Source organism: Pelodiscus sinensis, chromosome 1 (genome assembly GCF_049634645.1).
Source record: "Pelodiscus sinensis isolate JC-2024 chromosome 1, ASM4963464v1, whole genome shotgun sequence".
NCBI lineage: Eukaryota > Metazoa > Chordata > Testudines > Trionychidae > Pelodiscus > Pelodiscus sinensis.
The window spans coordinates 111,302,989-111,317,338 of record NC_134711.1 but is presented as its reverse complement, the minus strand read 5'-3'; the positions used below and the strand labels follow the sequence as shown (position 1 = coordinate 111,317,338).

At 42.9% G+C, this 14,350-nt stretch overlaps 1 protein-coding gene across 8 annotated transcripts in view; it reads right to left on the bottom strand.

Moving 5' to 3' along the window:
- CALD1 (caldesmon 1) overlaps positions 1-14,350 on the bottom strand; it is a 245,860-nt gene that overhangs the window by 52,623 nt on the left and 178,887 nt on the right. Inside the window, exon 1 of one of the 8 annotated variants that reach the window (XM_025190912.2) lies at positions 11,131-11,435. The exons of the other annotated variants lie outside the window; for them this stretch is intronic. Within the exon in view, the coding sequence (XP_025046697.2) occupies positions 11,131-11,177 (47 nt within the window). The 5' untranslated portion in view covers positions 11,178-11,435. Of the gene's footprint in view, positions 1-11,130; positions 11,436-14,350 lie in introns of those variants that run through there. 8 annotated transcript variants of the gene reach the window in all.

Below are 14,350 nucleotides of genomic sequence, written 5' to 3'. Positions count from 1 at the left end.
ATCCAAACATTAATTCTGAAAAACTAATAAATCAGAGGAAATGACAATCTGCTTGCAAGAAGAAATGGATGCATTTTTAACAATGCCTGTGTGACTGAGAACCCTATTCCATTGTCTTTCAATGAGGTGTAGTTTCCTAAAGGTTTATCTATCTAGAAAAACTGACCAGTGTGGACCCTTCACTCTCCAAAAATTAATGCATTTTTAAAGGAGAGTAATTATCCTGGAACAAAATCACTTTTATTCTGGAATAGCGTCCACATGGCGAGTTATTCTGCAATAGCTATTGCAGAATAGTTTATTCTATAGTAGCTATTCTGGTCAATTTTGCCACGTAGATAAGCCCTGAATCACTTAACCACTTTTGGAAAATATACTCTGAGCAGAAAAGGATGTGATATTCAGTGGCTACAAGCTTGCTAGAAATTATTCACCAGGCCTGTTCATAACTCAGCAGCATACTATTCTTTTCTCCATGCTCATTCAAGGTGTGCCTAGACTGCAGGATTTTTTTGGAAAAATGGCCGTTTTTCCGAAAAAAATCATTTACGTCCACACTGCTATTGTGTTCTTTTGAAAGAAAATCGAAAGAACGCAGGGGTTTTTCAGATATTGATAAACCTCATTCTACGAGGAAAAATGCCTTTTCCAAAAGAACTCTTTCGGAAAAAGGCGTGTGTGGACGCAGAAGAAGGAGTTTTCTCGAAAGAAGAGGCCTCCATTGTGCCCTGGTGGCCACTCCATCCATAGTAATCATAGCTTAAATGCGAGATAGCGTCCATTCAGTGTGGACGATATTTTTCGAAAAAGCAGACGCTTTTTTGTTGCACTTTGGCAGGGTGGACGCTCTCTTTTGGAAGAAATTTTTTTGGAAGATCTCTTCTGAAAAAGCTTTTTTCGAAAGAAGCCTGCAGTCTAGATATACCCTCAGCCTCTACAGCCATCGACTCACCTGACTGGCAGCTTGGAGCTGCTATGCTCAACCTGCTCCCAGATTTCTCTGGTGTTCCTGTCCTGAAACCTAACACTTACCTAGGACTTTTCTGGGTCCAGCCCAACAGACAGTCAAATTACCTAAAAACAGCTACTGCTTTCTTCATTCTTGCCACAGTTGGCAATCTCAGCAGAGAGAGACGAAGGACTGAATATGGCTGGAGAATGAGATACTCTCTAAGCCAGTGGTGGACACATGTGGCTCACTGGTGTTCTATGTGTGGCCCACAAGACATTTTGTTCGCCGCTGCTCATGCCAGATATTGCAAGTTTCCATCTGTACGGTTTTTTCCTACCCATATTACTAAAGTGACAGGCACATAAAGCAAGGGCACAGGAAGTGAGGTGCATGCGGATTACACACAACATTGACTATGAGAGCCGTGCACTCCCTCTGCATCATCCAATCAAAGTGCTGCAATAGTTCTATCAGCAAACCCCACAGATTCTAGGTACATCAGCACAGTTAACAAAACTACTCTTTCCCGGGACTCTGTCCTGATTATGACAATCTTGTGACCCACTGCGATAAAGGAGGGCCATTCCCATGGCCCACTTGCCAGCTTGCATTGCCCATCTCTGCTCTATACCCTACACATTCTCATTCCAGAATAATGAATGGAGTGCAGGAGCTGGTTGAGCTTGTGCAGCAGAAGCTGGCCATGCTGCAGGTACATAGCCCATAGAAAAACAGAAACACTGAGTTTCCATGCCTGCAACTTGATTTCACCCAAAATTAACTTTTTAAAGAAACAGTAACTGAAAATTCATTGTTAAGTACAAATATATATTGAAGTGCTAAGACTCCTGGTTTAATCCATTAAACTCCCAACTGCAACATTCAGCATGCAGGGTTGCCAGGTGTCTGGTTTTGAACTGGACAGTCCAGTATTTGAGCTTTCTGTTCAGGAAACAAATTGAGAAAATATAAATGAGAAAATATAAATGTCCAGTATTTTCTAAATAAGATGGAATGTAGATTGTGATGTAATGTCAAGTATGTCCGGTATTTTTGTTGAAACCATCTGGCAACCCTATCAACATGATGTCTATTTCTTAATCATTACTAAATAAATATTTAGCACTTAGTTACTATGCTCCTTTCATGAAAGAATCTCAGCAATTCTGAAGTTGGATCATCAAACAGAAGGGGGTTAAGTGAGGGCTATCCAAGACATAGGGCCAACTCCTGCTCTCAGATATATCTGTATTCAGCTGAATTACACGGAATTGTACTGGAGAGAAAAAACTGGCCCTAAGAGATTATTTAGGTGAGAAACTGTCCCAATGAGCATCATGAAGATGGGGAACTGTCAGAGAGAGAGGGTATGTCTACACTACCACCCTAGTTCGAACTAGGGTGGTAATGTAGGCAACTGGAGTTGCAAACGAAGCCCGGGATTTCAATTTCATTTGCATAAAGCCGGGCGCCGCCGTTTTTAAATGTCCGCTACAGTGGACTCCGTGCCGCGCGGCTACACGTGGCACGGACTAGGTAGTTCGGACTAGGCTTCCTAGTCTGAACTACCGTTACTCCTCATTTCACGAGGAGTAACAGTAGTTCGGACTAGGAAGCCTAGTCCGAACTACCTAGTCTGTGCCGCGTGTAGCCACGCGGCACGGAGTCCACACTAGCAGACATTTAAAAACGGCGGCACCCGGCTTTATGCAAATGAAGCCCAGGAAATTGAAATCCCGGGCTTCGTTTGCAACTCTGGTTGCCTACATTACCACCCTAGTTCGAACTAGGGTGGTAGTGTAGACATACCCAGAGAGAGAGAGAGAGAGAGAGAGAGAGAGAGAGAGAGAGAGATGACAGCAGTCAAGAGACAAAACTGTTATACAAATATCACAGGGGTAGCCATGTTAGTCTGTATCCACAAAAACAATGAGGAGTCCTGTGGTACCTTGAAGAGTAACAAATGATTTATTTGGGCATCTGCTTTCATGGGCAAAAACCCACTTCAGCTGATCCTTGGAGTAGAAATTTCAGAGGCAGGCATAATATACTACCACATGAAAAGAAGGGAATTAACTTATCAAATGGAGAATCAATGCTAACAAATCAATTCAGTCAGGGTGGATGTGGCCACCTCCCAACAGTTGATGAGGTGGTGTGATTACCAGTAGAGGGAAAATTGCTTTTGTAGTATGCCAGCCATCCCCAGTCCCTGTTCAAATCTAAATTAATAGTGTCAAGCCTGCAAATGAATCACAGCTCTGCAGTTTCTCTTTAAAGTCTAAGTTTTTTTTATTTTTGTTGTTGTTGTTGTCGAAGGATGACCACTTTTAAATACGTTACTGAGTGTCCAGTCCAGGGAGAGCAAACAGTTCGCCTACTGATTTTCATATGCTTCAGAGGGGTAGCAGAGTTAGTCTGTAACTGGAAAAACTTAAAACAACAACAAATAGTCTTGCAGCACCTTGGAGACTAACAAAACATGTAGACGGTGGTATAAGCTTTTGTGGGCACAACCCACCTCTTCAGATGAACGGAGTTATTAAAGATCCAGTTTCTAAATAAATAGAGAATGGGGAGAGAGAAGGAAAAAGAAAGGGAAAAAAGGGGGGAAAGAAATAGTCAGTGTGTCCATGCTACATGAAGCTGATACTAATTGTTTCTGTACGTTACCATTCTGGATGTCTGATTTGTATCCATTTATTCTTTGGTATAGATACTGTCTAGTTCTGTCAATGTACATGGCAGGGGTACTGCTGGCACTTAATGGTATCACATTAGTTGATGTGCAGGTGAAGAAGCTCCTGATAGTTAGGCTGATACAGTTAAGTCCTATGATGGTGTTGCTTGAGTAGATATGTGAGCAGAGTTGGCAACGAGGTTTGTTGCAGAAATTGGTTTCTGAATTAACGTTTCTGTGTTGTGGTTGTAGTTGCTGGTGAGTATTTGCTTCATGTTGGGAGGTGGGGCAGTCTGTAAGCCAGGACAGGCTGGTCTCCCAAGGTCAGAGTGAGAGATCATTTTCTAAGACAGGCTGTAGTTTGTGCTGGAGAGGTATTAGTTGGGGGCTGTAGGTGATGGCCCGTGGTATTCTCTTGAGCATCAATGGGTATGTCTACACTACCCCGCTAGTTCGAACTAGCGGGGTAATGTAGGCATACCGCAATTGCAAATGAAGCCCGGGATTTGAATTTCCCGGGCTTCATTTGCACAAGCGAGGCGCCGCCATTTTTAAATCCCTGCTCGTTCGAACCCCGTGCCGCGTGGCTACACGCGGCACGAACTAGGTAGTTCGAACTAGGCTTCCTAGTTCGAACTACCGTTACTCCTCGTGGAATGGCGGCGCCCCGCTTATGCAAATGAAGCCTGGGAAATTCAAATCCTGGGCTTCATTTGCAATGTGGTATGCCTACATTACCCCACTAGTTCGAACTAGCGGGGTAGTGTAGACATACCCATAAAGATTTATTTAGACTGTAAACCAGTGGTCCCCAACGCGGTGCCCGTGGGCGCCATGGCGCCCGCCGGGGCATTTGTGTGCACCCGCCGACAACCTGGGCCGCCCCCGCCCCCAGCGCGCGGCACACTGGAGGCGCCTGGTGCGCGGGCGGCCCCAGCCCTGGGACACATGCAGGCGCTCGGGCGCTTGGCGCTCGAGCAGCGCCGATGCCGGCCCCAGGCGTGCGGCTCAGGCGGCAGCGCCGGCCCCAGGCCCACGGCACAAGGCGCTCGGGCGGCCGCAGCCCCGGCTCTGGGGCACATGCCGGCGCCGGGTGCAATGGCATCCCCGCCCCTGGCGTGCCCCAGGATGCGCGGCCCCGCCCCCAGGCGCCCGGTGCATGAGTGGCCCCGCCCCCGGGGGCCCGGGAGCCTCTAAAGGTTGGGGACCACTGCTGTAAACTATTTGTGGAAGGAACTGGGGTTTTTTGTTCCTTCTTTGTACAACTTGTAGCACAATGGGATTTTGGTTCTCAAGTAGGGGCTTTCAAAGTGGTATCAAAATACAAATAAATATTAATTATCTTCAAAATGATTCACAGTTCAGGGTCAAAGTTTATCTGTACCAACTGGTACTCCAAATTCCGTGGGATTTGGCTTTCTCAGGAGAGCTCAAATATGTCTTGTTTTGGTTACGTCAGAAATATGAAAAAAGGAGGTAGACCTAAATCAAAAAACTAAGAGAAGACAGATGATAGCCAAACTCTTGAACTCAAGAAAGTTTTGGGTTTTCATAAAGACATGCTGCTTTTGTCAGACTGTAAAGGCAAAGAAAGTCAAGAAAAGCTGCTCAAGTGAACCCTAACAAAATAGTTAATGATGATACTTCATTCATTAAGCTGTAGAATAAATACTGAGAGCTCTCAAAGCTCTTGTTTCAATCTCTCTGCATACTCAGAATGACAACAGTGCTTCAGTTCACATTCAAAAGGTCTGTTTTGCAACTGTGGGGGACTACAATTCAATGTTAAATTCTTTTAGGAATTAATAGAGCTCCCAACCAAGTTAGGAGAGTAACTCGGTTCTAACTCTGCATGTGCAGGTGTGTTTTGTTTTATCTGAATTGGTTCACAGCTCCCTAGTAGAGCTCCTGTGTATTTTTCCCTTTCTGCCCTTTTATCATCCCAGTTTATCTTTCACATCCCATGCCTCTAATAAACTAATCTCACCATAACAGTATATGTCCTGTAGATTTATTACATCAAAAAGGAAAACCACATTGTGAGGGATTGAAAGACTTTTTCTCAAAATGAAAAAAAAAACAGTTAAATGCTAGTAAAAGCTAAACATTCACTACTTTAATCATTATTCTTTCTAAATACAAAAGGCTAGATCTTTAAGTGTGCCAGAACTAGCTTGGTGTACTAAAGGAGGAAGGAGCAAATAGGTAGTGTCACGCCATTTCTATGCCCCATCCCGTATCCAGCAGACAAACAGGTCCCTTCCACAAGCAGGAGTTGTGCTAATTTGACAAAATAAGAGTTGAATCAGGGAGGGGACTACATTGGTAAGGATTGCCCAACTATATCACACCTGCACTATCATAACCCTTCCTCACTCTCAGTCCACCTCAGAATGACCTCTCTGCCACTAGGTCAAATCAGAATTTCCTTCACATTTTCCACAGCGGCCTTAAAACAGCTTTAAGTCCCCTTTGTGCGTCTGAAGCAACACAAAATAGAATTAAAGCGAGCCAAACAATTGGCTCACTATTTCAGCCAGCAAGCAACAGATGCAGCTAGAAAAAGAAAAGACAGTAGATACCAGATTCTGCCTTCAGTTTTGGTTTAAATAAGAGTAACTCCACTTACTTCATATTTATACTGGAGGAAATACAGATTCTGGATCAAGACATGTAACTTGTTATTTAAAATGCAGAACTTAATTCATGTGAAATTTCAAAGCTTTAGGGAAAAATTCCAAAATCAACAGCTGAAGAATCTGGAGGACTGACTAGAGCAACTGCAGTCTGAAGACAGAATTGTTGGGTTCCTGGGCAAGATGGGGTTGAGGGGGCCGCTCCAAGCTCCCTCTTTGGCCTCAGGCAGAAGAGGCAGGGCTGGGGGCAGCCAGCCTTCAGCGCTGCCCGGATCATTCCATGCCTCCCCTCACCAGCCCTTCAGCACTGTCTGAAGCACACCACCCAAGGCTTCAGTGGCAATTTAAAGGACCCAGGGCTCTACCAGCTGCCCTTGCTGCAGTAGTAACAGTGGCAGTCAGGAGCCTGGGTCCCTAATGAATCACCAGGCCCCAAGGCAGTGGCCCTTGGCAGCAGGCCTGGATAAGAGAGATTTGGGAATGGAGAAAATTGGACTCTAATTTTTCTGACTACTACAACATGAATATTCTGATTTTTGACAGACTGGAAAATTAATTTAAATCATTAGATATATAATGAGACACATGGAAAATTGTGCTTAAACATCCCCATTGAGCAAGACCCAGATTTTCTTCAAAAGCACCTACAATACACCACTGTTAGATTTGTGCAAAACTTTCCTTACCACATCCAGGATGTGTTACAGTAAGATTTTATGGCAGTGCTAAGGGTTTGTAAGGAGAAGAAGAAGAAAACATATATATCTTCCTGACTGTCTGCTTTGCAAGGGATTTCAACTGTAAAAGAGACAAACTGTGTCAGCAACTAGCCAAACCAACGTAATACCTGCCAAACCACACCTTATCCTTCTCAATCAGCAAAAAAATTATCCACTGCCTGATTTCTCTTACCTCACCAATAAGGGCTGTTTTTCTTCCCTTATTAGGACAATCTCAATGCAGTAAAGTTTGGCCCTAACAGTTGCTTTAACAATATGTACTGCACATCAGCACAAAATGAAAGCAAGTAAAAATATAAAGAGAGAGGAGGGGAAAAGGCCAAGTCTTAAATTAAAGGGACAGCATCAACTTAGTTTGGGCTTCACATTTTATCATAGATTTTTTAAAATAAAAAAAATGGGTTGGGTGAATAAATGATTTATTAAATCATAATAATAATTATAATGATGATAATAATAACAATTCTACTAGTAGTAATAAATTTATAATTATTATGGTTCTGATCTTATAAACACTTATAACCACAAGTAACCTTACTGAAGTCAATGGGATTACTGATGAGCATTAGAGACAGCACAGTCAGAGGGCATTAAAAATACAATCATATCAATAAAACAGAAATATCTGTGTTCTCTTTCTTTCAAGAGTCTCCCGTATTAGAATCCCAGAGAAGGACAAGCAGAGAGTAAAACAAAGCAGAAATGCAAAGGAAACAAATTCATGGTGCAAAGGAAATTAAAATGCAAAAAAGAATGAAAAGTAACAGGTATTTAAATTCAAGTTTTAATATTCAAAAGCTGTTGTTAGTTGCCCCTGGGAAAGGAAGGTTTGGATTCTCCAGTCCACTAAGTGCCATTTGAATAGAACAAAGGGAGGGGGAAACCGGGCTAGGAATGGTCATCAGAGGACTCTCTGAATAAGAGAGCTTCTACTGGTAGACCTAGCATAGTTGCCTCTTGTGCATTGTGGGAGGGGGTGTTGCAAGCTTGTCAGGGTAGGCAGGGGTAAGCAAGCAATGGGGAGGGTCATGTCAAAACAGAGCTCTGCTATGCCCAATCCTCCACTTCTACAATATTAAGTGCAGGACCTTGTGCCTCCAGTATAAACCAGAGGGGCTGCTTGACAATTCTGACACATTCTGTATCTGGCCAGGATTATGGAGCCTCAGCTAGCTCTTCGTAACCCCTCTCCTCACTGCAGGGTGAAGAATGAAGCCCATGGAGTAAAGCCAAACAATTTTTGCATGTTTGTGGGGAAAGAAAACTGCCCCTTTCATCTCCGTGGGGTCTGAATTCTGAATCCCACTGAACTCTGTTGATCATTTTAGTTGAAACGTCTTGCTACTCTAGGGGCACCCCGAAGCACAACGCCACTGCTAGTAAAGAGAGGGAGCATAAAAAAGGGGAGATGCTCATTTACTAACACAGCAATGTTTGGCCTTCTTCCTGATTGCATTCCTATGGTCATTTGTATTTGCAAACATTCATATAGACACAGGTATCTAAAGGGGTGTCACAAGGAGGAGGGAGAAAAATTGTTCTCCTTAGCCGCTGAGGATAGGACAAGAAGCAACAGGCTTAAACTGCAGCAAGGGCGGTTTAGGTTGGACATTAGGAAAAGCTTCCTAACTGTCAGGGTGGTTAAACACTGGAATAAATTGCCTAGGGAGGTTGTGGACTCTCCATCTCTGGAGATATTTAAGAGCAGGTTAGATAAACATCTATCAGGGATGGTCTAGATGGTACTGGGTCTTGCCGTGAGGACAGGGGATTGGACTTGATGACCTCTCAAGGTCCCTTCCAGTTCTAATGTTCTATGATATAAAGATTATTAATGATACCAGAAGTGAAGTCAGCACTATAGGCTGCTTCAGGACAATACAGAAATGAGGGAACATAAATCCTCACTGCAGCAAGGCCCCACCATCCTACACAGGAACCAAACCTTGATCTCTTCCTGTCCATATGGAAGAAAAAGGAAAAAGGTGGCTCAGCTGATGCTATCATCTACATGGCCACAAGCCCAATCCATTGGATCAGTGTAGGGCTGGTTGTAAGGTGTCCACTGAATATTTTGAGACTGGCAAAAAGTTGAAAGCTGGACATTTTCAGATACAAAACCTACAAATTTTGATTGAAACTTTTAAACTGATATGATGTCAATAACACACTAAAAATATGTCTGTTTTTCTGCATATTACAGGTATGCTGTGTAGGTAGTGAAACCAACATGTAAAGGCACCATCTCAGTGAATGTGCAAGCAAAAGATCATATTGTATCGGATTCAAAATAGAGAAGACAAAGCTTCCCTTGCCTCCCCTACTTGGCTTCCACTGGTCAAAGTTATACATTTTTTCATATTCCTTTTATTCCCCAGCATACTGCGATGTATTGGCAAAGTATGAGGACCTGGAGGGAGCTCAGTGAGTCTCAGTCTTTGAAAGGGCGGTATTTTAGCCTGAGGACACAAAAGAGTGCTTTGGAATAGACTTGGTATTTTGTGGCTAAGGATAACTGTTCCTCACTGTGAACTTGAGGTCATGACGATGTTTTGTGGACAGAACAAATCACCTTAACATGGTGGCCATCGGCCACGTTTAGTTCATAAAAAACTCATGAAAATCAAAATGCTGCTGCTTGTCAGGAAAACTGCTTCTGGTTGTCAGTCTGTATCTGTACCAAGAAACTTGGAAAAGAATTCTGAAATCTCAAAACACAATAGCCTACCAAACACTGTTTAAGGAACTCTGCTGTGGAAAGAACCAGGTCCTATCCTTATACAATGGTCATCAACAACAAAAAAGAAATTAAAACCAAAGGGGCCAGTATTAAGGTTTCAGGGATGCATAAGGGCATAAAGCTGCTGATTTTTTCTCCAAGGGGCAGGAAAAACTCATCTCTCAGGCAGTTTCTCTGGTTTTCAGACAGTGTGGGCTATATCTCAATGTCCAGCTGAACTGCACACTGCAGGTCAGGAAAATGCTGCAAAGCTTATCTCTGCATTTTCCAGTGCAGGGTCCCTGTATGCAGGGACAATTAATTTCCCACAGTACGAAACAAGACCTGGGGTTTTCTCATATTTACACAGGCTCCTAAGGATGCAAAAAAATGCAGCATAGGCGCAGTCTACCCACTTCCCTTACCTGATCAAGGGGAAGGCTCGTATACTGGCTCTGTGCCATCGATGGGGGTGGGGAGGCAAATCCTCACAAGGCTGGCTAGTTTGGTTCCATGGCTAGATTATATCAAGGAGGCAGCACAAAGTGGCCACCTTCAACCCACAAGATCAGGCTTATAATTAGGTTTGACCAAGAGTTTCAAAAATGACTAGGGATTTTGCATGCCTGACTTGATACAGCTAAAAGGGCTTGGTTTCCAAAATGAACCAAGCACCTAACCCTCTGAAAATTATGCAGTTGGGCACTTCAAAAAATGAGGCACCCAAAGCCACTGTTCACTTTTGAAAACCTTAGTCTCATATTGTGACAGACAAAACATTTACAGAGCACTAATTCACAGGACTTTCCAGACATCAGTAGAGACACATTTCTGGCCCCTTACAATTCAGCTAAGACAAGACAAAATACAGGACAAACAAAATTCTGGGAAATGTTATTCGGAGAATTTCTTTGGCAATATCCTATCATCTAATTGATTTTCTTCACTCCCCTCCCCCTCCTTGGGACAGACTGTGCCACGAGGGCTCTGCTCTTTACTCAGAGGGTTAGGCAACGATCAGCTTTCACATAAAATGTGACTTCTGCAAACATCTCATTTGCCACAGAACTTTAATCAATAAACTGTCCAGAGAAATATTCTGCTGTATCCCACTGCCTCCAAGCAAAGTGATTTAAGTTCTACATATGAGATCAATGCTAGGTAGAGATGCAATTAACACGAGAAACAGGCCCAACAGGATATTTTTACAGCAAAGTGCTATCCAGTAAAAAGAACAAAAACTTTTTACACATCCAATATTTACTGTCATCTCAACCGACTCCGGATCATGCTACAACCTATTCTGTCTCTGGCTCTCCCTCCCACATTGCAATCCCACATTTCCTACATTAAACAGAGGCACTAAAAGTCATACAATTATCATAGTAAATTTGGGGACTCACTTGGAGAGACTTGACAAGTTCTGCCTGCAGTATGATCTGCTGATCATGTCTGTAATGGATGAGTCAGTGCAAGCAGCTGCCAGCTTCAGTGAGCGAATGGACGGATGATCAGGGCGTGGAATGAGATAGTAAAAAAGTCATTATCCCTTCAGGCACGTGAGGCTTGTTGGATGCTTTTTCCAGCCAACAGGCTAACCATTTGGTCAGCCCCTTTGCACTATGACAACTGCCTGAATTTGCCCATTACAAGCCTCATTATCTGTCCAGTATCCACCACCGTCTAGGTCCCTCTGCACTATGATCATATGATCTCAGATTTTTTTTTTTTTTTACTGTATTCTCTCTAATAGAGTCTCTTTGTGATGCCTGGGGCTAATACATTCAGTAATAATTTCCTACAGGTTTCTCAGCTGCTGTGGAGTGAGTTAACTGGTACACAAATGCTAGCCTTCCCTAGGATTGTCACAAGGAGTGCTTGTGTTTTAGCAGCTTTGTCTGATAACTAAAGGTTTGCAATTAGATATATATTGCAAAGGTGTTTATGAACAAATCCGTGCTTCCAGCTTACCCAGCTTATGTATGGGAAGAATACATGTAACTGATTATGAAATGACACTCCATGTTAGTTAGCTTCCCTGGTGATCACAAATCACTGTACATAAGAGTTAGCACCTATATCCAGTCTAAATACTGAAGGATCATTGGGGATCAGATAGCTGAAGAGGCCAGAGGCTGGTTCCCAAGCAGTTCTGTATTATCTGGGACAAACCTGAGAAGTGTGGAGCAGCCACAGCTCCCCAGCTGAAGTCAAGATTTCATCACCACATTCTCAATTAGTGATGAGCAAAATAAACATGGGACTGCATTGGGATCTAACCTACCAGACTCTACGCATCATCCTGGCCCTTTAACCAGTGAATGACTTGCAGAATATAAATGCAAATCAAGTCACATAAATGTAGATACCATCATTCAAAAAAGATATTTTGGCCTTGGAAAGGGTTCAGAAAAGGGCAACTAAAATGATTAGGGGTTTAGAATGGGTCCCATATGAGGAGAGGTTAAAACGACTGGGACTTTTCAGTTTAGAAAATAGGAGACTGAGGAGGGGTATGATAGAGGTCTATAAAATCATGAGTGGTGTGGAGAGGGCGGATAAAGAAAAATTATTTATTAGTTCCCATAATAGAAGAACTAGAGGACACCAAATGAAATTAATGGGTAGCAGGTTTAAAACTAATAAAAGAAAGTTCTTCTTCACACAGCGTGTAGTCAACCTGTGGAACTCCTTGCCAGAGGAGGCTGTGAAGGCTAGGACTATAACAGAGTTTAAAGAGAAGCTAGATAATTTCATGGAGGTTAGGTCCATAAAAGACTTTTAGCCAGGGGATAGAAATGGTGTCCCTGGCCTCTATTTGTCAGAGGCTGGAGAAGGATGGCAGGAGACAAATTGTTTGATCATTGTCTTCGGTCCACCCTCTCTGGGGCACCTGGTGCTGGCCAGAGTCGGCAGACAGGCTACTGGGCTAGATGGACCTTTGGTCTGACCCAGCACAGCCGTTCTTATGTTCTTATGTTCATTTATTATAATTTCACATGCTTGCTTCTCATAACCCTGCAAGCTAGCACAGCACACAGTGTGTGAACACGTTGCAACAACTTACCGTGTGATCTTGCAGCTGTCCTACCCCAGGCTGTGAGCTTGTCAAATCTCATAAACGACAGAGCTGGGGTGGTTAATACTTGGATGGGTTGCCTCCAGGGAGAATTTATAGTGCTTCAAGAAGCAGTAAGGTTGATTCAGTAGGTGGCACTCTTACCTTTCAGTAAAGAACTGAACCAGTGCTTCCAGAATAATGCTAGTGTAGGTGCTGTCCTTCAAATGGGACAAAAGGTTGACATTTTAACTACCTGTATTTATTAAAATATACCCCAAATTTTTCACAAGGGTAGTGGTACTAATGGGCATGCTGATCAAATTTCAAATCAGGTAAGTATATTCTAGCTTCCCTAAGATTCCCTCTGCTGTTTTAAGCTTATGGTATTTTTAATGCAGAACAGCCATTGCATTCTGCTTGAAAGGTGGTCGGATGAGTTTTATAACAAACAGGTTCAATTTTTTTTGCAGACTGAGAGCCAGAGCCTCAGCTGGTCTAAATGGAGGAAGTTGATGTTTTCAATGGCACTACAGCGGTTTTCACAAGTGGAAGTTATGGCCCTCACTTCCCCACGAACACGTACAAGCCGAAGTCTACATGCACAAAACCTTGATTTATCCTTCCTCTGGGCATTGTAAGTGTGCAAAGTGTAGAGACGCGTTATATTTTGGGCCACCGTGCCCAATCCCTCAGAGTGTTAAGTTTTATATAACTTATTATTAGGGCTATTCAAAATGTTGAATTCCATTTTTACAGTGGGGAGGGAAGATAAAAGACAGGGCCTGGTACACTAACCACCCCCTTTCCTTTCACTGCCTCTAAGTAAGGACCCCAGGGAAGAACAAATGGTGGGCAGTGAGAGTGAATATGCAGAGACCATCTCAAAGAACTTGAGTTACAGATGAGTAGTCTTAATTTCAGCTTTGAGCAGTCTCCGTACGTTCCCTCTCTTGGGACTTTTGCCAGTAGCACTCCCTCCATCCGACTCTTCAATGAGGAACCCTACTTAAGCAGAGATGGTAATATAGTTATACCAAATTGTGCCTGTCATCAGATGCCAGACCTAAGAAATAATAATACTTTGTGAAAGTATGAATCAAGCTCCAAGTGACAGCTCTACGGACTATTAATATGGGAATATGTCTGAGACTGGCCATGGAAACAGTTTTCATTCTAGTTAAGAGACCTCTAAGCTCTTTTGAAAGAGGAACAGAAGAGATCAATAAAGAGCCTAATCTACAAAGAAAGGGATGTTACTTGCTAAATCCATTTCCTGTGAGGACACGGTGTGTGTTGACTCCAACATATGAGAGAGAGGAACACAACCCTAGGGTACAGTCAGTTTGATAAACATGCAGTCTATATATATATATATAATGTTTGGTTTTATATATATATATAATGTTTGGCTGGCCAGAGTTACAGAGGCTTCATTTTTAGATAGGTGTGTGGAGTTATGTATATAACCAAAGTCAGAGGGGCCACTAGATTGAGAAATAATTATTATTGTCTGACAATTCTCTCATAGTGCCTCCTGCTGCTGTAAAACTTTTCAATGCCTT